At 39.8% G+C, this 24,827-nt stretch overlaps 1 protein-coding gene across 3 annotated transcripts in view; it reads right to left on the reverse strand.

The window, feature by feature from the left end:
* Nucleotides 1-3,015: 3,015 nt before the first annotated feature.
* The window catches only part of LOC105014085 (ornithine decarboxylase), a 46,603-nt gene continuing 24,791 nt past the window's right edge, over nt 3,016-24,827 (reverse strand). The window contains exons 1-9 of one of the 3 annotated variants that reach the window (XM_029124476.2): nt 19,752-20,014; nt 8,228-8,378; nt 6,951-7,123; nt 6,502-6,718; nt 6,107-6,190; nt 4,664-4,826; nt 4,335-4,492; nt 3,891-4,105; nt 3,016-3,318 (exon numbers count right to left, since the gene is read on the reverse strand). In XM_029124476.2, coding sequence (XP_028980309.2) covers nt 3,270-3,318; nt 3,891-4,105; nt 4,335-4,492; nt 4,664-4,826; nt 6,107-6,190; nt 6,502-6,718; nt 6,951-7,123; nt 8,228-8,344 — 1,176 coding nt within the window. In that variant the 5' untranslated portion in view covers nt 8,345-8,378; nt 19,752-20,014 and the 3' untranslated portion in view covers nt 3,016-3,269. Of the gene's footprint in view, nt 3,319-3,890; nt 4,106-4,334; nt 4,493-4,663; nt 4,827-6,106; nt 6,191-6,501; nt 6,719-6,950; nt 7,124-8,227; nt 8,379-14,165; nt 14,248-19,751; nt 20,015-24,827 lie in introns of those variants that run through there. The other 2 variants (XM_034296599.1, XM_034296598.1) reach the window with 2 other exon arrangements.

Raw genomic sequence — 24,827 nt, forward strand, 5'->3', positions numbered from 1 at the left:
TAGTGTTCCCAAGTCACAGACCCACAAGACTCATCAAAGAAGAATTCCACAGAATTGCAGGTATCAGTCTAAGCAGTAATCAGTTTATTTGGTATGAAGCTTTGAGACTTGAAGCACTAAACAGTTCATATTTTAGGGTTTCCAGGAGTGATTGGCTGCATAGATGACACTCATAATAATATCACAGCTCCTTCAGTAAATGAAGGAGATTATGTGTGCCTGGGTCCTCTCTAGGTTTCTTCCTAAAATTCGACCTTCTTAGGGAGTTTTTCCTAGCCACTGAAATTCAACACTACTGTTGTTTGCTCCTTGGGGTTTAAGGCCGGGTGTCTCTGTAACTGCTGTTGTAAAAAGGGCTTTATAAATACATTTGATTGATTGATGTGAATAGGAAATCTTTCCACAGCATTAATGTACAGGTAGGCAAACAAATAATTGTACCGCTATAAGAAAATCAGTGTGCCAATTGATGTCTAAGACGAATGGGTGGGTGTCACTGAGCTAACACTGGGAAAAGGATGGATGTACATATATTATTAATTTGAATGTCTAATGTCTTATGTAGATCCTTGTGTCCTGGGGGGTGGTTGGGTCTGATGAGATTCCTCTAGAGATGCTTTCAGCAATAGGTCGCCCACTGTTTTGACTGAAGGCATCTCTAGAGCCTTTGTGTATTGATGGAGGACCCCCACCTGTTTTGACTGAGGGCATCTCTATAGCCTCTGTGTGGTGATGGAGGACAATGACCTGTTATGACTGAGAGCATCTCTACAGGCTCTGTTGGACCCCCACCTGTTTTGACTGAGGGCATCTCTATAGCCTCTGTGTGGTGATGGAGGACAATGACCTGTTTTGACTGAGGGCATCTCTATAGCCTCTGTGTGGTGATGGAGGACAATGACCTGTTTTGACTGAGGGCATCTCTATAGCCTCTGTGTGGTGATGGAGGACAATGACCTGTTTTGACTGAGGGCATCTCTACAGGCTCTGTTGGACCCCCACCTGTTTTGACTGAGGGCATCTCAACAGCCTCTTAATTTGCAATAAAATGCAAATTAATTACTTAAAAATCATAAGATGTTATTTTCTGGATTTTTGGAGTACCTATGATAAAAATTACAGACTTCTACATGCTTTGTAAGTGGGAAAACCTGCAAAATTGGCAGTGTATCAAATACTTGTTCTCCCCACTGTATGTACCATTTGTAAAGAAAACATGAGTGAGAAGGGAAAACACATGTCTTTTATTTCTTATGGAATTCACATTCAGTTGTACCTCATAACAGAAAGGCATAAAACAAAACATGGCAACAAAGAAAATAATTAAGTGACCCCTGTTCAAAAGTCTGTATACCCTTAGTTCTTCATACTGTGTATTGCCCTCTTTATCATCAAAGACAACATGTTGTCTTTTGTAATAGTGGTCTACGTTGCCCCCAATTCTTGCAGGTGGTATAGCTGCCCATTCGTCTGGGCAAAATGCCTCCAGGTCATGCAAAGTCTTTGGTCGTCTTGCATGAACCGCATGTTTGAGATCTCCCCAGAGTGGCTTGATGATATTAAGGTCGGATGGCCATTCCAGAACCTTCCCCTTTTTCTGCTGTAACCACTGGAGTGTCAACTTGGCCTTGTGCTTAGGGTCATTGTCGTGCTGGAAAGTCCAAGAGCATCTCATGCTCAGCTTTCGTGCAGAAGAATGCAAATTGTCTGCCAGTATTTTCTGATAACATGCTGTATTCATCTTGCTGTAAATTTTCACAAGATTCCCTGTGACTTTAGAGCTCACACACCCCCAAAACATCAATCAGTCACCACCATGCTTCTCAGTGGGGATGGTATTCTGTTCACAATAAGCCTTGTTGACCCCTCTCCAGACATAGAGCTTATGGTTGTGACCTTAAAGCACTATTTTGGTCTCGTCCCTCCAAATTACAGTGTGCCAGAAGCTGTGAGGCATGTCAAGGTATTGCCAGGCATATTATAACCAACCTTTTTTGTGGCATTGGCACAGTAAAGGCCATATCGTCGTATTATGCTCCTTGAAACAACCACACCATCTTTTTCCAGAGCAGCCTGTATTTCTCCGGAGGTCACCTGTGAGTTTTTCTTTGTATCCCGAACAATTGTTCTGTCAGTTTTGGCTGAAATCATTCTTGGTCTACCTGACCTTGGCTTGGTGTCAAAAGATCCCTGAAATTTCCACATCTTATTAAGTGATTGAACAGTTCTGACTGGCATTTGCAAGGCTTTTGATATCATTTTATATCCTTTTCCATATTTTTAAAATCAATGCCAAAATGTCAGTTTCTGCAAGGGTATGCAAACTTATGAGCACAATTGTATTATGAATCAAACTGTGTGTATGGGTATCTAATAGTATCACTCAATTGAAAATGGTCTGCCTAATTTCCATTTTCTTCCGTTTTTAGCTGTGTGGGTCAATTGGTGCAGAATTGTGTTTGCAAGGCCAGGCGTGTGCATTCAGTGCCCACACTTGGCCAGTATGAAGATATATGTATTTTTCAAACTGGCTGTTTGTGATGCTAATAGGCTAGCATCGCTTGAGGAATTCCTTGATCTCATTAATTTAGGTGGATCAGGTGCCTGCAAACAATAACTGAGCTTGTCAGACAAAAGGATTGGGAGGTCAAAAACGTGAATTCCTGGTAGGGGGAGCAGTTTTATGAAAGCAGAAAGGCATGGCATGGATCTCTAGATGGAAGGTGCTGCGATTTTCCAAATTTTCTAACATGTTTTGGTTGCGGAGAAACGTACCATAGATACAATAATGACAAAAGTAGGGAATGGAAATAAACAAAGTAAAAAGTTACAAGACACTATTAGGTTCAAACAAATGGAGGCTGGAGAAATGCAAGCACTCAAGAATTGAGAGAGCTATGGATGCAAGGACTAACCATTCACTGTCATAATTTGAGGCTGCATTTATTTTTTTCAATTACATTATAACAAATAGTTGAGTAAATAGTTCATATTAATATTCTGATGGTTATAAAAGTTGAACTGACCATACAAAGCATTTATATTTTTCAATATTCAAATGACATACAGTATATCATATTTTTGATCGTAGGGACAACGAAAGTATATTCCAGAAACATGACCTAAGAAATAAAACAATGAAAACACACACAAACAGGATTCACTTTATTGCCATCCAAAAGGGTCAGGTGGCATCACATCACAACATCCAGGTGACATCTGTCAACAGATTGTAGAGGATCTGTCCTTCTGCCTGACATATCTAGGGTTCAGCATGGCTTAATCAGGCTGTGAGTACATGACAGCTGAATCCAGTGCCTAGAGGAACATAAGGAATCAGTGTTACGCATGCAGGTCCCCTTTATTAGTTAGAAGTGAGCGGACCCCCCTCTGTATTTTTGTATTGGTTAGTAGTCAGCTAAGTGGTTCTTGAGGCAGGCAAGTTCAGTTTAGGGGTGTTCAGACTATATTATTTCATTTCTTGGGTCCAGCTCAGCCCCTTTTCCCTATACCCCCCTTTACCATGTGCTTACAATAAACGTTTTATGTTTGATGGTAGCTTTGGTTAGCTGTGTCGTTTGTTTCATTGTTCACATACACTATGCCACTTTCAATGAGTTATATGTTTCGGGTCTCTGTACCATCCACCCTAGACTGCAAGAGCCACAGGGTTCGTATTCAATGAGTCTTTTACTGTAATGGCACAATACACTCAAAATTGAGAGGCAAACAACAACAAAATACTATCAGTACTGGTTTTATTTATATATGTTAAATATATAAATGGAAATCAAAATGTGGAAATCAAAATGTAATTTAATTCAGAACTAAACCTAATCTGTTTGAATAACTGATCATGGGTTAGTCACACTGTAGACAATAACACTCACATTGTATCACGGCTCATAACATAGTAGATGGGTGTTTTTCTGAAGCCATTGAAGGTGGTAGAGATACAGTGTGTGTAGGCACCCATGTTGTCAATCAGGAGCCAGTCTCCCACCTGTAACTCAGGTAGGAAGGTATTCTTCACTACCACATCCACGCTGTCACATGTGGGTCCCCAGATCACACAGGGGTAAACTGGCTCATCAGGCTTGGGTTTCTGTACGGAAATGAAGGTGACATCATGCCACACTATATTTATAATCACTGCTGTTCATAGTGACTCTTTATTAGTACAGTCACTAAATAGCTAATTAATATAATGTGAAAAATATAACTTTTGGGATCCACAGAAATAAACCATTTAAACATTGCTGTTCTTTTCTGAAGTGCACCAACTGCTGAAAGCATCAAGAAATGATTACATCAATAGCTCAGATAATACTTACCCTGTGAGGATAAGGTGAGACAGTCGATTGAGCGGGGTCATGCAAAAGGAAACTGATGGAACCATAAACTCCATCATTCAAGTAGTACATCATGGTTCTGTTAGCAGTTCTACAATTTGTTCTATCACAGGTTCTACTAGTAACAGTCAGCTGATCGCCTGTGGAACAGACAGAATAATGGTACACCATCAAGAAGAAAACAAAAGTTAGTCCCATCCGATGTGTATTCCCCAAAATATGAGCTCTTAATCATGCCAAGCTTAGTTCCCTTTTCTAAAGTACAGATATTTCTGAAGGCAAGTTTGTTGGGTCCCCTGTCCTTTCTTTACCGTTGAATGGAGACAGCTCTTCCATGATCACTTTCTTGGCGATGACATTGGCGGCGAGAGTGACAGCTGATGTCACATAGTAGCGTCCGGGCTCTGCAATCACACTGACTCCACAAGAAGGAGGAAAGAACTCCTCCAGGGCTTTGTTTATATCAGCAGCTATCTGAGGAGGAGTGGATATTAGAGTTAACAACACTTTTAGTGACAGCAATATTCATCTAGCATATAGTACAGTTTCTTGTACACTCTGTTACTCTCAAACAATTAAAGGAACACATAGTCATCACAGTAGAACACCATGTGAATTAAACTTCAGGGAAATCAGTCTGTCCAGTAAGGAAGCATAAGCGATTGTGAATCAATGTCACCTGTTTGGGTGCAAATGAAAGCGACAACAGGTGCACTGGAAAGGCAACAGCAAGACAACCCCCAAAAAGGGAATGTTTTGCAGGTGGTGGCCACAGACAATTGTTCTCTCCTTATCCTTCCTGACTGATTCCAAACTGTCTGAAACAGACTCTATGAGGGAGGCATGAGGGCCCAGCTCTGTGCAGCTCGATTGGCATTCACCAGAGAACATCAGAATTGGCAGGTCCCCCATTGGCACTGTATACTTTTCACAGATGAGAGCAGGTTCACATAGAGCACATAGTGACAGATGTGAAAGAGTCTTGAGACGCTGTGGTGAACATCATGCAGCCTGCAACATCATCCAGCATGACCAGTATGGCGATGGGTCAGTGATGATCTGGGGAGTCATATCCTTGCAGGGTTACACAGACATCCACGTGCTAGCCAATTAATGAAAAAATGAATGAATGAAATCCTCAGACGCTGGTGCAGTGTATCCTGGGTTCCTCCTGGTGCAGGATAATGCCTCGCCTCATGTGGCCAGAATGTCTAGGCATTTATTGGATGATGAAGGCATTGATGCCAATGACAGGCCCTCATGTTCCCTAGACCTGAATCCAATTGAGAACCTCTGGGATGTTATGTATCGGTGCATCTGATGCCGACAAATAGTGCCGTAGATTGTCCAGGAGCTCACTGATGCCCTGATCCAGGTCTGGGAGGAGATCCCCCAGGACACCATCCACCGTCTCATCAGGTGCATGCCCAGATATTGTCGTGAGTGCAAACAGGCACATGGGGCCATACACACTACTGAGTCACATTATGAGTTCCTGTTATGAAATTCACGCACATTGGAACAGCCTGTGATTTCAATAGTTACTTTGATTTTCGGTGTGAGTTTGAATCCAGCCCTCAATTAGTTGGTGACTTTGGTATTCACTGACCGTTACATAATTTTGTTCTCAATGAATAACACTGTTAAGATTTTTATTTATATATTTTGTTCATCGAGACCTGATGTGTCATATAAGTGTTCCCTTAATTGTTTTGAGCAGTGTTTATTCTAAACAACATAAAATATAAGTAAACCTCCTCAAATGTGAGTTTAAAGTCATTTTGCCCAGGGAAGCCGCCACCAATATCCAGTAGAGTCATTTTGAAGCCCAACTCTTCCTGAAATCAAAATAATAAAAAATCATAAAGGACAGATTAATGTCCGTTTAAATATTCAAACACCAGTCATCAAGTTGTAACTGGTTCTTTACCATATATGAATTATAAAAATTCACTGCACATAATCAATATTTTGGATTGATGGGCCTGCAGAAATGGCGTTGTATGTTTTAATCTAAGCAGATGTCTAAAACATGAATTCATCTGAAGTGGGTCCTTAACGTGAATTAATTATTAATAAAGTTATAAATATTTGCTCATTTTTGTTTTATTGTTGGGTGTGGACTACAGAACTGGCATTCCCTACTCACCCCAATGTTAAAGACACAGTGGGCATCTGATATTGCCTGTCGGTAGGCCTTGGAGTCAGTACAACCACAACCCACATGGAAGCTGACCCCTATGACCTCTAGGTCCAGGTTCTGAGCTCTCTGGAGGAGATGTTGACAGCTCCCCAATTTGGCCCCAAATTTCCCACTGAGTCTCAAGAGAGCTTTGGAGTCATCCACACCAAGGCGAAGTACCAGCCTGGACAGAAGATGCAGGCATGGTTAAGCACGTACTAACTTATCAAATCACCTCCAAGTGATATTGAAGCCTATAAAATATGTTTTATATTGATTATTTGGTAGAATATTAAATAGGATTCTAGGTTCTGTAAATTGAAATATATTCAATATGTAGTGCATATGTTTGACATTTTATCCTTACATTTCTGAATTCGGATGAATCTGAAAAGCAAATCATTTGTGAGTCTTACTTGGCACTATCATGACAGCGGGAGATTTTGACGAGCTCCTCTTCGCTGTCAAAGGTCATGATTTGAACTCCATGGGCCTGAGCATACCTAATGTGGGACTCCTGCTTGCATGGATGTGCATAAATGATCTTATTGGGTGTCACTCCAAGAGACAGCACCTGCTCAATCTCCCCCTGCAATGACACCAAGTACAGGAATAATATGGGCAGGATAGATAAAAATATATTGAAGTCAATTTACATCTTTACACTCTAAATGCAAATTGTTCCTGGAGGATACATTGGAGTTTAATAACCTTTTGAAAAACCTATTGGGTTTAACTTCTAAGGGGTAATAACGAAAAACATTAATTTACCGATTTTTGAAAAATCTTTCTTATTAATTACTTAAGATCTTAGTTTATCTTTTGTACCAAACTAAACCCCAAATCTTATTTACTTCATAAAAAGGTTAATGTATACAAAGTCTACAGTCTCAAAACATGGTTTAAGGTAAAATAGCTAATGCCACACAGTAAAGCGGTGTCCTGGTAGTCAGGTGTTCAAACACTGGTCGCGGCAAATCAACAGTATCCTGGAATCATGGATGATACTAGGAACTGACGTGAGCTTTCATAATCATTGATTCAGATTTCTTAAATGTTTATTTCCTAAAAGTATTGTACCTAACCATTAAATGAAGCTGGAACTTATCAAGGAAACCTGATCACCTTCCTCGGTAACAGCCAGCCTTATTTAATTAAATATTACATGTAGTTTGAGAAGCACTTGAATGTTATATAGCATATTTTAATGGGCATTCGAAATAGCCTGTTTTGTTCTGTCATGCTTGAACATGTTTTAACGGGTAATTAAGAAATAACCTGTTTTGTTGTGCTTTGTCATGTGCACGTATGTAATTTTTAGTCAAACGTATTTATTGCGTTGATGATAATGTTTAAAACCGTAAGGCCTCAAGGGGGGTCTCAAGACAATGTAGGTAGGCCTTAACCAAGGCCCGCCACGTGGTACATGACTGTTGTGCTAGCACTAGTGGGTACGTCTGAAACCTAGTGATGAATTAGAATTTGGTACAATCATTTTCTAATCTGGTAAAATAGTCTCATGGTTGTCTTACAAAAGGTTAAAATAGTGTTTTCTTTCTCCTTATATATTGTCTCATTGCTGCTAGCTCAAACGTGGTTGTTGGCTGAGAAATGCTTTCACATCCAACACATGTGTGGAAAACATCCTGGATGAGCTAGCAGTGTGATAAAATCAGGGAGCCTTTTATTTTACCTGGCTGGCACAGTCAAAGCCAGCACCGACAGTTCCCAGCATCTTGATGATAGGTGGACTGTTGTTGCTCTTGACGGCATAGAAAGGACAGACAGATGTGTTTTTTAAGGACAGCATCCAAGTCTGTCACAAGGAAGGCATCTTTACTGTCCTGGCAAGAGAAGGGATGGGTGCACACATATAAACATAAAATCAGCATCAATTGATGGAAGTAATTTTCTCCTCCTGTAGTACATTGACATGTAAAGGTGCCTAATGCAGCCTTTTCCGTTTTAACTAACTGACAATAACCCTTACATATCATCAGTTAATAATAAGAAAATTGTTTCTGATAATATCCTTGCCTAGAAGGCCAGCATCCCATAGGCGCATATTCACTGTTGACATTGAAACTGGTATTTTGCAGGTTCTTTTTAAGAAAGCTGCTAGTTCAGGACCTGTGAGGTGTCTGTTTCTCAAAATAGACACTCAAATGTATTTGTGGTCTTGCTTAGTTGTGCACTGGGGCCTCCCACTCCTCTTCCTATTCTGGTTAGTGTCAGTTTACACTGTTCTGTGAAGGGAGCACAATTTAAATAACAGATCAAACCTAAATCAGTTTTTTGGATAGTAACATCAAGTGCATTTCTATTTATCTGTTCAATGGCATCATTCTAGAGATAGCTTCAATTTCTTGGGAAATTCTCACATGGAAAATCCTTAATTTCTCCGAAAAAAAATTGACTGAAGAAAAAGTTTCAGAAGAAAGTTCTTTGTTTCTGGCCATTTGGAGCCTGTAGTTGAACACTAGTCTAAATGCCAGTTTTAATGCTTCTTTAATCAGACATTTCCACCTTCAATAGTCATTTACAACATCATCAATGTCTCCACTGTTTTTGTGATCAATTTGATGTTATTTTAATGGACAAAAATTAGATTTTCATTGAAATTTTTAAGTGACCCCAAACTTTTGAATGTTACTATATTTGCGCTCCTTGAAATAAAAGGAACAAGAACATTGAATGCTTTTCTCCGTCATCATCAATCCAGCTTTCCTTGTCTTTCTAGCTAACTAGCAAAATGAGATATCAAATGTTACCTTCTCGTCCAGTAAAAACTTTGGCAACTCTGCTGAACTTTAGCTGTCAAATCTAATGAATGCCAAATCCAGATATACACATTATACTCTATGCTTTGTCTGGTGCTCATTATGCTTCTGTATATTTAAGTTTCGGGAGCGCTCAGTGTACATGAACCCAAACAAACCAACCCTGTCACAGCGAAGCTTCTAGAAAGTTTTACATGGGGTGGCAGAAGGGTGGCAAGTTGTATTTCAAGGGCAGCATATCATTCTGTTGTTGGTTATGTCCACTTATACAAATTCAGCTACTGAAAATGGACAGTGTAATGTCTTGCTAATAAATATCATGTTCTACACTTTTATGTTTATGTGTTCAAAGTTTGGTACGAGTATTTTAAGATCTATATGAGTGATCTATATTTTAAAATCTATATAAGTGTTGGGAGTTGAGGGAAAAGCTGCAGTATTTTACTTTACTTTAATATAAACTACACACTGTTTATATTGTTCTGCCAATTTCAGAAGTATAAATCAATGCATCCTGAAAATGAATAACTTATATTGTTTGAAATAATACACAAACACTAAATATAGGCCACTGAGGTTATAGAGTAGCAATTTAATATACTACCTTTTTTTTAAATACAACTGTTCATCACATATGACCACACATCACATGTTGTTGATGTTATGTAGATGTTCAGAGATGTCTAATTTAGAATTTTTGTAGATAAACCTTAACTTTCTCCACAGATTAAATGTAATTATCCATAGCAAGCTACATCAACATTGTTCAATGCCCCTTTGCTAGCTATCAGGACAAGCATTACATGGCAATGATGGCAAGCTACTTCATCAGCAATTTTGCTAGCTTGCGAACTATGCCAATAATATTGACGATTGCATTACATTAGCTATTAGACAAAATAACAGACATATCTAAACTATAATAAATGGCTGCTGCTAATGCATGATTACACTATTACATTTTGTATTGTATATTTAGTAAACATGTGCAGCAGTACCTTCTTTCATTACTGCTAGGCCAGTCTAATGCCATCCTGACTGCTCAGTTGCATAGAGTACCATGGACCGGTGTTTTCACAGGAAGGGAGGGGAGCAGAGCACTGTGACAGGAGCAGGCGGACATCGGGATTTATCAATTTTACAGGGGGACTCAAAGATAATGGAACGGGTTACCATAGAGACTAACAAAGAAAGTAGAAAAAATATAATACTACTCAATAAAATTTTAAATTAATATATTACAGCAGACACTCCTTACAACTGGGGTGGCGAGTTGGGTGGCAAGATATTTTTGTAGGGTGGCAGCTGCCACCGCTGTGGTTTCGCTAGCGGCCTGTCATTGCACTTTACCTCATACACCTTCAAGTACTACATGCCTACGAACGTCCTGAACATCTACTTTCGACTTGCAACCATGGCAGTGGGGACAGTGTCAGTCCTGACTGTGACGGCTGCTCCGGGTGGCATTACGTGCTCCCTCCCTCTCCGGTGCTCCACCTCGCCGGTGTACTAACCTCCCTCTCCAGTGCTCCACCTCGCCGATGTACTAACCTCCGGCTGGAGCAGATAGCAGCAGTGCACCCAACACACCCTCACACCTGTTTTGAGTTAGTTATCATGATGTCTATTTACAGTGCCTTGCGAAAGTATTCGGCCACCTTGAACTTTTCGACCTTTTGCCACATTTCAGGCCTCAAACATAACGATATAAAACTGTAATTTTATGTGAAGAATCAACAACAAGTGGGACACAATTATGAAGTGGAACGAAATTCATTGGATATTTCAAACCTTTTTAACAAATAAAAAACTGAAAAATTGGGCATGCAAAATTATTCAGCCCCTTTACTTTCAGTGCAGCAAACTCTCTCCAGAAATTCAGTGAGGATCTCTGAATGATCCAATGTTGACCTAAATGACTAATGATGATAAATAGAATCCACCTGTGTGTAATCAAGTCTCCGTATAAATGCACCTGCTCTGTGATAGTCTCAGAGGTCCGTTTAAAGCGCAGAGAGCATCATGAAGAAGAGGGAACACACCAGGCAGGTCCGAGATACTGTTGTCAAGAAGTTTGAAGCCGGATTTGGAAAAAGATTTCCCAAACCTTAAACATCCCAAGGAGCACTGTGCAAGCGATAATATTGAAATGGAAGGAGTATCAGACCACTGCAAATCTACGAAGACCTGGCCGTCCCTCTAAACTTTCAGCTCATACAAGGAGAAGACTGATCAGAGATGCAGCCAAGAGGCCCATGATCACTCTGGATGAACTGCACAGATCTACAGCTGAGGTGGGAGACTCTGTCCATAGGACAACAATCAGTCGTATACTGCACAAATCTGGCCTTAATGGAAGAGGGACAAGAAGAAAGCCATTTCTTAAAGATATCCATAAAAAGTGTCGTTTAAAGTTTGCCACAAGCCACCTGGGAGACACACCAAACATGTGGAAGAAGGTGCTCTGGTCAGATGACACCAAAATCAAACTTTTTGGCAACAATGCAAAACGTTATGTTTGGCGTAAAAGCAACACAGCTCATCACCCTGAACACACCATCCCCACTGTCAAACATGGTGGTGGCAGCATCACCATGTCAAACATGGTGGTGACACTCCCCCCACCATGTTTGACTATAGGCAAAACACACTTGTCTTTGTACTCCTCACCTGGTTGCCACCACAAACGATTGACACCAGCTGAACCAAATAAGTTTATCTGGGTCTCATCACACTAAAGGACATGGTTCCAGTAATCCATGTCCTTAGTCTGCTTGTCTTCAGCAAACTGTTTGCTGGCTTTCTTGTGCACCATCTTTAAAAGAGGCTTCCTTCTGGGACGTCAGCCATGCACACCAATTTGATGCAGTGTGTGGCGTGTGGTCTGAACACTGACAGGCTGACCCCCCACCCCTTCAACCTCTGCAGCAATAGTAGCAGCACTCATATGTCTATTTCCCAAAGACAACCTCTGGATATGATGCTGAGCACATGCACTCAACTTCTTTGGTCAACCATGGTGAGACCTGTCCTGAGTGGAATCTGTCCTGTTAAACCACTGTATGGTCTTGGCCTCCGTGCTGGAGCTCAGTGTCAGGGTCTCAGTGTCTTGGCAATCTTCTTAGAGCCTAGACCATCTTCATGTAGAGCAACAATTCTTTTTTTCAGATCCTCAGAGAGTTCTTTGCCACAAGGTACCGTGTTAAATTTGTAAGAGCGATAACACCAAATTTAACACACCTGCTCCCCATTCACACTTGAGACCTTGTAACACTAACGAGTCACATGACACCGGGGAGGGAAAATGGTCAATTGAGTGTACTCACTTTTGTTGCCAGCGGTTTAGACAATAATGGCTGTGTGTTGAATTATTTTGAGGGGACAGTAAATTTACACTGTTATGCAAGCTGTACACTCACTACTTTACATTGTAGCAAAGTCTAATTTCTTCAGTATTGTCACATGAAAAGATCGAATCAAATATTTGCAAAAATGTGAGGGGTGTACTCACTTTTGTTATATACAGTATATACAGAGAATCTGTGGCACTATTTTAAAATTGTTAAATAACATACTTGACAAAAGACTTAAAGCTGCTATTCAAGTGAAAAGTGGTGTGGAATCTGAGCATTAACAATTACAATGTGAATGTACACTCACCTAAAGGATTATTAGGAACACCTGTTCAATTTCTCATGAATGCAATTATCTAATCAACCAATCACATGGCAGTTGCTTCAATGTATTTAGGGGTGTGGTCCTGGTCAAGACAATCTCCTGAACTCCAAACTGAATGTCAGAATGGGAAGCAATTTTGAGTGTGGCATGTTTATTGGTGCCAGACGGGCCGGTCTGAGTATTTCACAATCTGGCACACTTTAGGCCCCTTAGTGCCAATTGGGCATCGTTTAAATGCCACAGCCTACCTGAGCATTGTTTCTGACCATGTCCATCCCTTTATGACCACCATGTACCCATCCTCTGATGGCTACTTCCAGCAGGATAATGCACCATGTCACAAAGCTCAAATAATTTCCAAATGGTTTCTTGAACATGACAATGAGTTCACTGTACTGAAATGGCCCCCACAGTCACCAGATCTCAACCCAATAGAGCATCTTTGGGATGTGGTGGAACGGGAGCTTCGTGCCCTGGATGTGCATCCCACAAATCTCCATCAACTGCAAGATGCTATCCTATCAATATGGGCCAATATTTCTAAAGAATGCTTTCAGCACCTTGTTGAATCAATGCCACGTGAAATTAAGGCAGTTCTGAAGGCGAAAGGGGGTCAAACACAGTATTAGTATGGTGTTCCTAATAATCCTTTAGGTGAGTGTATGTTTCATTGGAAGTACACCCTTCAATGTTTATATCTGCTTGTAACCAACATTACTGTGAGAAGAGATTGAGTGAAATGAGATTGAGGTTGTGTAAAGAAGACCAGGCGCGTATCCTAATGAACAAGGCTTTCTAATGCTGCAATAAATAATTAAATTACTCTCTCCCTTGACAAACGATAATTATTACAACCACTTAATGAAATGGCTGATTTCTAACAGTGGGTACCAAATATAAATTTGTGAGTGTGGAATACTTACGCTTAATTGTTTTTAATATTTTTATAATAAATATTTTTATTACCAATATTTCCCAACATAAAGAAATTTCCCTTACAAGAATTGATTTAGAGTGTCAGTGTTTTAAAATAAAATATCAAAGAGAATGACATTTCATTGTACCTTCTTTAATTCAGTAATGTTAGAGAATTGGTCAAAGGTTTTAATACATGTGTATGGCACTGTATAAAGATAATCAAAATCTTTAGTTTTGTCCTAACTGCATGCTCACCACCAAAGAAAATGTATTAATCCTCTGGTCAATGAAGTCACAGGTCGAGACTCCTTCACCCAAGATGTGAATGTCAGCTTCTACATAGGTAGACTGAGCCATGATCTGGACCAGTTAATGAAGGAAAACCTTAGTAAATAAATAGAAAAGCATTTTAAACAATGAGTAATTCTTCAAATACAGCTAAATTAATAAATAAAATGCCCTAAAACATTTGTTTCTATATTGAAAAACAGTATGAATGCTACCATTTTAACTACCATTTTAAAGGCCAAGTATAAAACATCATGGGTAAAAGTCTGTCTAAACCTGTCTGAATTCCTACAGTGCGCATTATGTCTGAGGCTGACAATTACCCGATATCTCTGTCAAGCAACATTAAGTAGAAAACTACAAACCCGTTTGGGAACTGACAAGACCAATTTGTTTTGAAAGTGAAATGTTTTCCAATTCTTGCTTGATTCAGGATTTCAGCTGCTCAACAGTTCGGGGTCTCCTTTGTAGTATTTTTTGTTTCACAAGGCGCCTGTCACAAGGCGCCTGTGACAGGTCTGGACTTCAGGCTGGCCAGTTTAGCCCCCGGACACTTTACTAAGGAGCCGTGCTGTTGTAATATGTACAGAATGTGGTTTGGCATTGTCTTGCTGAAAAAGAATGTTGTCTGGATGGGAGTGTCGTCGTTAGGCCTGGGCGTCCGGGGCTGTAGCCACGGATCTTTTATGAATAGCCCTGGATCTCAAATTGACCAAATAAAATAATTAATAAAAAAATCTATAATGATCTATTAATCCATCAATCAAATTTATTTAGAAAGCCCTTTTTACAACAGCAGTTGTCACAAAGTGCTTTACAGAGATACCCGGCCTTAAACCCCAAGGAGCAAACAACAGTAGTTTTGGATTTCAGTGGCTAGGAAAAACTCCCTAAGAAGGCCAAATTTTAGGAAGAAACCTAGAGAGGACCCAGACTCAGAGGGGTGACCAGTCCTCTTCTGGTTGTGCCGGGTGAGATATTAAGGGTCCAATTGGAATAATTTATAAATTTCTCTGCCCTGACAAGGTGGACAAGGACAGGAATCTATAATTCCAATCGTGCATTTTGATAATGTTTGTGTATAGGCCGCTAGCATGTGCTTCGAAATTTTCTTCTAGCGTGTACAGTGGGGAGAACAAGTATTTGATACACTGCTGATTTTGCAGGTTTTTTAGCAGTAATTTGTATCATAGGTACTCTTCAACTGTGAGTGACGGAATCTAAAACAAAAATCCAGAAAATCACATTGTATGGATTTTAAGTATTTAATTTGCATTTTATTGCATGACATAAGTATTTGATACATCAGAAAAACAGAAATTAATATGAGGTACAGAAACCTTTGTTTGCAATTACAGAGATCACATGCTTCCTGTAGTTTTTGACCAGGTTTGCACACACTGCAGCAGGGATTGTGGCCCACTCCATACAGACCTTCTCCAGATCCTTCAGGTTTCGGGGCTGTCGCTGGGCAATATGGACTTTCAGCTCCCTCCAAAGCCACGCTAAGCTACTCCAGGACCTTGAGATTCTTCTTACGGGGCCACTCCTTAGTTGCCCTGGCTGTGTGTTTTGGGTCGCTGGAAGACCCAACCATGACCCATCTTCAATGCTCTTACTGAGAGAAGGAGGTTGTTGGCCAAGATCTCGCGATACATGCTCCCCTCAATACGGTGCAGTCGTCCTGTCCCCTTTGCAGAAAAGAATCCCCAAAGATTGATGTTTACACCACCATGCTTCACAGTTGGGATGGTGTTCTTGGGGTTATTCATCCTTCTTCTACCTCCTCGTAACACAGCGAGTGGAGTTTAGACCAAAAAGCTCTATTTTTGTCTCATCAGACCACATGACCTTCTCCCATTCCTCCTCTGGATCATCCAGATGATCATTGGCAAACTTCAGAAGGGCCTGGAGATGCGTTGCTTGAGCGTGGGGACCTTGCGTGTACAGCAGGATTTTAATCCGTGACGGCTTAGTGTGTTACTTATGGTTTTCTTTGAGACTGTGGTCCAAGCTCTCTTCAGGTCATTGACCAGGTCCTGATCCCTCACCTTCCTCATGATCATTGATGCCCCACGAGGTGAGATCTTGCATGGAGCCCCAGACTGATGGAGATTGACCGTCATCTTGAACTTCTTCCATTTTCCAATAATTGTGCCAACAGTAGTTGCTTTCTCACCAAGCTGCTTGCCTATTGTGCTGTAGCCCATCCCAGCCTTGTGCAGATCTACAATTGTATCCCTGATGTCCTTACACAGCTCTCTGGTCTTGGCCATTGTGGAGAGGTTGGAGTCTGTTTGAATGAGTGTGTGGACAGGTGTATTTTCTACAGGTAACGAGTTCAAACAGGTGCAGTTAATACAGGTAATGAGTGGAGAACAGGAGGGCTTCTTAAAGAAAAACTAACAGGTCTGTGAGAGCCGGAATTCTTACTGATTGGTAGTTGATCAAATACTTACATCATGCAATAAAATGCAAATTAATTATTTAAAAATCATACAATGTGATTTTCTGGATATTTGTTTTAGTTTCCATCTCTCACAGTTGAAGTGTACCTATGATAAAAATGACAGACCTCTACATGCTTTGTAGGTAGGAAAACCTGCAAAATCGTCAGTGTAACAAATACTTGTTCTCCCCACTGTACCATGGAACACATTGAAGACAGCCATCATCAAGTGTAGAAAATATGGCACAACAGAGACATTACCAATAACTGGACGTCCCACCAAAATTGATGAAAAGATGAGAAGAAAATGGGTCAGGGATGCTTCCAAGAGGCCTACAGCAACATTAAAGGAACTGCAGGAATTTCTGGCAAGTACTGGCTGTGTGCTACGTGATAACAATTTCCTGTATTCTTCATATGAATGAACTATAGGGTAGGGTGGCAGGACAGAAGCCTTTTCTTACAAAGAAAAACATCCAAGCCCAGCTGAAGTTTGCAAAAACATACATCAAGTCTTCCAGAAGCACGTGGGAAAATGTGTTATGGTCTGATGAAACCAAGGTTGAACTTTTTGGCCATAATTCCAAAAGGTATGTTTGGTGCAAAAACAACACTGCACATGACCCAAAGAACACCATACCCACAGTGAAGCATAGTGGTGGCAGCATCATGCTTTGGGGCTGTTTTCATTTAGCTTGAACCGGGGCCTTAGTCAAGTTGGAGGGAATTATGAACAGTTCCATATACCAGGCAATTTTGGCACAAAACCTTCAGGCATCACTTAGATAGCTGAAGATGAAGAGGAAGTTCACCTTTCAGCATGACAACGACCCAAAGCACACATCCAAATCCACAAAAGCATGGCTACACCAGAAGAAGATAAACATTTTGGAATGGCCCAGTCAGAGCCCAGACCTAAATCCAATTGAACATTTATGGGTTGATCTGAAGAGGGCTGGGCACAGGAGATGTCCTCGCAACCTGACAGATTTGGAGCGCTTTTGCAAAAAAGAGCGGGCAAATATTGCCACATCAAGATGTGCCATGCTAATAGACTCCTACCCAAAAAGACTGAGTGCTGTAATAAAATCAAAAGGTGCTTCAAATAAGTATTAGCATAAGGGTGTGCACACTTATGCAACCAGGTTATTGTGATTTATTTTTATTAATTTTTTTTTTCTCAAAGATTTCAGTTTTTTATTTTTATTTTCATTGTTCATGCTATACGTCACATTAAAGGTGGAAACATTTCTGACATGATTAATCTTTGTCTCATTCTTTTAAATCACAAGAACTTGGCATTTTAACAGGGGTGTGTAGACTTTTTATATCCACTGTATATGCAGTGCTGCCTGAGGGTCTGAAGATCATGGCCATCCAATACTGGTTTTCCGCATTGTCCTTTCTATACAGAGATTTCTCTGGATTCTCTGAATATTTTAATGATTTTATGTACCATAGATTTTGAGATCCCCAAATTCTTTGCAATTTCATGTTAAGAAAATATATTCTTAAATTGTTGCAGTATTTGCCCATGCAGTCTTTCACAGAGTGGTAAACCCCTTCCATCTTTACTTCTGAAAGACTCATCCTCTCTGGGATGCTCTTTTTATACCCAATCATGTTACTGACCTGTTGACAATTAACCTCATTACACACATCTTTACAAAAAATGTTTTGCCCTTTCCCAGTTTTTTAAACAACAGTGATTTTTTATTTAGTCTAAACATTTGATATGTTGTCTTTGTACTATTTGCTATTAAATGTATGGTTTGAAAGATCTTTGCATTCTGTTTTTTTTTCTATTTTACACCGTGTCCCAACTTTTTTGGAAATGGGGTTGTAGAATGGCCACATAATGAGTGTATGCAAAATGAATGTACCCATACATGTTTCTCTGTCATTTTAGCCTAACCGCTCAAGCTTGTTTAATATTTTTTCAGTTGCCACCTCCTCCTTTAACTCAGTGTTTTTTAAAAGCATGTGGGTCATTGAAAGGTGAAAGGAGAGATCTTTCACAGATATCTAAAAAATATATCTTGAATTCCCCTTCTATCTGTGGAATATTTTGAAGTCTTATAGTTATTAAACACATAAGCCAATATTCTACAAAGACCCAGCACAAAAATGGACTATACTGTGGCAGGTAAAAAGACAAAATCCAATGTTTATCTTCAGGTCAAATTTTTAAACAATAACACAGTAAGGTGCCTCAGTAAACATTTTATGCTTGTTTTCCCAACCTGTCCATACATTATTATTGTTGGCTCACAATTGCTTTAGTGATTGTGGCATTCACGTCCTGATCACAGACAAATTAACTAGTCAACCAGTTTAGTCACGTGGCCCATGTAGGTTTCTGTGCATAAAGTCTATGGAACTACAGTATAGACAGTCAAATGACCAAAACTAAAACAACTTTTACTGTAAATTATGGATCTATTGTCAGAAGACATTTCTCTCCTTCAATGCATTTCAATGGGTTCAAGGACAAATTAGAGAGGCAGCAGCCCATAGATACATTTCTGAAATATGAAATTTTGTCTCTTAAATAAAGGCTCAAAAGTAATTTAGAAGGTGTGTTAATTTCATCATTGTTGTATAACCGTTTGTGTGAACATTGCAGTTACTTACTGAAGTTTAAGGAATCACACTCTAACAAAAAGTTGAGGATGGCCAATTTCAAGATATTGGAATTTGCACTTTTTCATATACTACTTACTTCTCTAAAACATCTAAGAATTTTTCCTAAAACTGCCATTCAAACATTATTTCTAATACACATTTCCCACATGTAATGTATAAAGTGTTTAAAATGAATTATAGAAGATAAATAGCTACAAATCAGACAACAATGGATTGGAGACATTTCTTTCCTTTTTATAGCTTTACACAGTAGTCCTGCAGCTACTTAAATCAATCTAATGTTGGTTTATTGAACAAACAACTAACACATTTGCATATTGATGCAATTAATTCAATTCCATCACTGTTCCATTCCCATCCCTAAATTATCTCCAGTTTTTTAAAAGGCAGCTTTCTTAAAATACTCATTTAAACTTATAAATATCCTTCCCATCAGAACATAAGTAAGGAGATCCTACCTTTCCTCTGCTCTGCCCACTGGTAAATGGTCACTAACTTTAAATGACGCAAAATAGGGTTGAATCTTCTTTGAGCAGAATCTGTATGTGAACAAGACAATCTTCCCGGAGTCAATTGCATGCATGAGATATCGAATCTGTTTTCGTTACTTGTTGTTTGGACATATCAGGATTGGGAAAATGCTTCTGGAAGGCGATGCATCAACTGTGGGTGGTGGTTGTTTGATAGCTTAGTTGATTGACCCATGCATCAGTGTAACTGACTGTGAGTAGATTATGAGAACAGTCTACGTAGCCTCCTGCTACGAACCTGAATCTAACAGCTTTTATAACCGGAATAATCTCTCTTTGTGTAGGACCTGACTGACAACATATTTCTAAGTTTTAGGTTGTTGTTTTAGGTTACCTACCTCCAGGCTATTCACTTACACGGAATTCCAACCTAAGAACTATGTTCTGAATCCTAATCAGAATCAGATTTATTTCAAATGTTTCAAGTACATTTTGTTTGTTCCAGAATTGTACTTAGTGAAATGGTAGTGATAGTGGTCCAAAGTCAGAATGTCTGCACTCAGATCATAGTTTTTGGACATTTCAATATCTGTTTTCTGTTCAGAAAATCCCTTTTTGTTGTCTTTCAAGCTGGATATTGGAAAATGAGCACAGTTAATAGAAATGCATAAAAATAAAATGTCTATAATTAGATCAAGTGCACCACAACAGGTGCAAGGGATAAGTAAATTATTAGAGAGCAACGTGGGAAGTTCCAGACTTCCATAAAGATTAGAAACTTGGTCTGGTTTGGCCTTAACCATTATTGATGTGTGGTAACATGTCATGTCAAGATTAGAAGACATATTCTTCCCCTCTCCCGTCCTGCTGCTGAAACCCTAATACATGCATTCATTAACACCCGTCTTGACCACTGAAACTCCCTACTCACCGGCATCAAATCTAAGTCCCTCCATAAGCTCCAAATGGTTCAAAACTCTGCAGCCAGACTATTCACACACACCAAGTCCAGGCTGCATATCAACCCTATCCTCTGTGAGTTACACTGGCTTCCTATCTCCCAACGCATCAACTACAAGATCCTCCTGTTGACATATAAAGCCCTAAACAATATCGCCCCTGCCTACCTCTCTAACCTTCTTCTTCCATATCAACCATCACCGTTCCAGTACTGCAGGACACCTCATAATCCCCAAGTCCAAGCTCAAAGGCTTTGGTGACCGGGCATTCTCAAGGGTTGCTCCTCGTCTCTGGAACTCTCTCCCCAAGCCCATCTGTGACTCTGAGACTATCCCCATCTTTCAGCAATGCCTCAAGACTCATCTGTTCAAAATCGCCTACCCATAGCCTTGCCAAATCCCACACTCTCAATTTTTGTTGTTTTCTCATAGTATTTATTTTGTTTCTGTTTGTTTTCTGTTCCATGTCAATTTTGTAAAGCGTCTTTGGGTCCCTGAAAAGCGCTATGTAAATATAATGTATTATTATTATTATTATATTCAAGACCACGTGAGGAAAGACTGTTGATGCCCCTGAATGGCTTTGTAAAATATGTTTCTAAGCCATTTCCAAGTAATTTTGAGTAATATCTGACAGATCACCAATAAATGGAGAAAATTCCAGACAACTGGCTATCTACATAGGAAAGGTTGTAGCACCAAATTGAGCCCAAATGTGAAAGGACAATTTGTCACAATTTATGTCCACATGCATGTGTCGGCTGTCAGAAATCAACTGCACAAAACTCTCCTAAATGGAGGTCAAGAAAAAAAAAGCCTCTGCTCTCAAAAAATTATATCAAGAAACAACTGAGGTTATCCAACAAAACCTGGGTAAAGACCAGAACTACTGGAACAATGTGCTTTGGACAGATGAGTCAAAGGTGGAGTTGTTTGTCAATGCCAGATGCCATATTTGGTGAAAAGAAAACACTGCCTTTAAACAAAAGTATGTCATCCCACCTATAAAGCATGGAGGCGGTGGCATTATGGTTTGGGCTGCTTTGCTGCCTCAGGGCCTGGCCAACTTGACATAATTGAGTCAATCATGTATTTTAAGTTGTGTACCAGAGAAGTCTTGTAAGGCCATCTGTGAAACAACTGAAGCAAAAACAAATATGGTACTAAGAAGAAATATTGGTTTATGGAATGGTTTAGTCAAAGCCCACATCTCAATTTTATTGAAATGCTGTGGGAGGACTTCAATTGCAATGTTGCCCTCTCAGACTTAATAATGAGAAATGTTTAGGGAAACACATTTTTTGCCCCCTTTCTGATTACCTCTCTTATTGCATATTTGTCACACTGAATGGTGTCTGATCTTCATAGAAAATGTAATACAAGATGAAGAGAAACCTTCTAGTAAACACAAAATTTAATGTTGAAATTATAGTTTTATTTATTTAAGGAAGACAGTTATCCAACACCAATTGGCCCTATGTATAAAATGTATTGCCCCCCTGAACTTAATAACTTATTGCACCACCTTTAGCAGCAACAACTGCAACAAACTGCTTCCTATAATTGGAGTTTACGCTTCTTTTCACATTGCTGTGGATGAATCCATTCACGAAACATTAGAGGTTTTTCAAGCATGAACTGCTCCCTTACGGTCCTGCCACAGCACCTACAATCAATCAATCAAATGTCTTTATAAAGCCCTTTTTACATCGGCAGTTGTCACAAAGTGCTTTTACAAAACACCCAGTGTCACGTAGTTAGATATGGAGACGGAGGCAAGTGCAGAAGTTCGAAGGTTTACCCCTTTTATTGAACCAAAAAATAACGAAGAACTTAAACTGCGTGCCGGGCACTACGATAAGTCCAATGGCGCAGGCGCACACAATGACCCACAAGGACAAGTAGGAAAGGGCTGAACTAAATACACTGAGAAAACGAGGAGAACAGAAACAGGTGGGGGCTAAAACACAGGTGAACTGAATATACCGTTGAACAGAAACAAGAACAGGAAAGACCATACAAGGACAAGACAAGGAAACACAGAAAACATGAAGTGGAATGGCCCCTTCAGGAAGGGACCATCACACCCAGCCTGAAACCCCAAGGAGCAAGCAACAACAATGTTGAAGCATGGTGGCTAGGGAAAACTTCCTAAGAGGGTCCAAAATTAAGGAAGAAACCTAGAGAGGAACCAGTCCTTTTCTGGCTGTGCCGGATAAACATTTTAAGAATACAAGTTGTTATAATAAAAACCGCAACCACCCTGAAATGAGGGCTGAATATTGCCAGCAGGGTTCACCCCCATTGCACAATGGGCACAATGGAGAGACAACAAGAAACCAGTGACTCCACCCCTGAATGACATTGGAGACAACCCAGTGGCAATGAGAGCACACCTGGCAAGACAGCAAGGGTGGACAGTATCAAGCCTTTCCGTTCACCTTCACAACCCTGGGCCAGAATACACTTAATCATAGACCATGCTGAAGAGATGAGTCTTTAGTAGACACTGGCAGAGTATGCATTTCTAACCTTAATTGGCAGATAATTCCACAGTAGTGGAGCTCTATGAGTTAAAGCCCTGCATCCAGCTGTTTGTTTAGAAATTCTAGGTGCAATTAGAAGGCCTGCATCTTGCGATTTTAGGTTACATGTAGGTATGTATGTATGGATCACTTCAACAAGGAAAGTAGGAGCATGTCCATGTATTGCTTTATAGGTTAACACCTTTTTAGTTAGTGATTGCCAAACATGAAACAGGTGAGGTCAAAATCATAGAATTGTTTAAGAAAAATGACAAGGGAGCAACATAAAATCAAACAATAAAGTAGATATAAAAAGTCTACACACCTCTGTAAAAATACTATGTTTTTGTGATGTAAAAGAATGAGACAACGATAAATCATATCAGAACTTTTTCCACTTTTAATGTGACCTATAATCTGAACAATTCAATTGAAAAACAAACTGAAATCTTCAAGGAGGAAAAATGACAAATAAAAACCTTAAAATAACCTGGTTGCATAAGTGTGCACACCCTCTTATAACAGGGGATGTGACTGTGAACAGAATTAACCAATCATATTCAAACTCATGTTAAATAGAAGTCATTACACACTGGCCATCATTTAAAGTGACTCTGATTAATCACAAATAAAGTTCAGCTGTTCTACTAGGATTTTCCTGACATTTTCTTAGTTGCATCTCAGAGCAAAAGCCATGGTCCGCAGAGAGCTTCCAAAACTCAAAGCTCATTGTTGAAATATATCAGTCAGGAGAAGGGTACAACATAATTTTTTGGCCATAAATCCAACAGGTATGTTTGGCGCAAAAACCACACTGCACATCACCCAAAGAACACCATACCCACAGTGAAGCATGGTGGTGGTAGCATCATGCTTTGGGGCTGTTTTTCTTCAGCTGGAACCGGGGCCTTAGTCAGGGTGGAGGGAATTAAGAGCAGTTCCATATACCAGGCAATTTTGGCACAAAACCTTCTGGTGTCCGTTAGAAAGCTGAAGATGAAGTTCACCTTTCAGCAAGACAACAACCCAAAGTACACATCCAAATCCACAAAAGCATGGCTACACCAGAAGAAGATTAATGTTTTGGATTGGCCCAGCCAGAGCCCAGACCTGAATCCAATTGAACATCTGTGGGTTGATCTGAAGAGGGTTGTGCACAGAAGATGTCCTCGCAATCTGACTGCTTTTGCCAAGATGAGTGGGCAAATATTGCCACATCAAGATGTGCCAAGCTAATAGGCTCCTACTCAAAAAGACTTAGTGCTGTAATAACACTGCCGATCTTGCAGGTTTTCCCACTTAAAAAGCATGTAGAAGTCTGTAATTTTTATCATAGGTACTCTTCAACTGAGTGACGGAATCCAAAACAAAAATCCAGAAAATCACATTCTATGATTTCTAAGTAATTAATTTGCTTTTTATTGCATGACATAAGTATTTGATACATCAGAAAAGCATAATTTAATATTTGGTACAGAAACCTTTGTTTGCAATTACAGAGATCACACGTTTCCTGTAGTTCTTGACCAGGTTTGCACTTAATGCAATTTAATTATTTAAAAATCATACAATGTGATTTT

This window comes from Esox lucius, chromosome 13 (assembly GCF_011004845.1).
Source record: "Esox lucius isolate fEsoLuc1 chromosome 13, fEsoLuc1.pri, whole genome shotgun sequence".
Taxonomy (NCBI): Eukaryota; Metazoa; Chordata; class Actinopteri; order Esociformes; family Esocidae; genus Esox; species Esox lucius.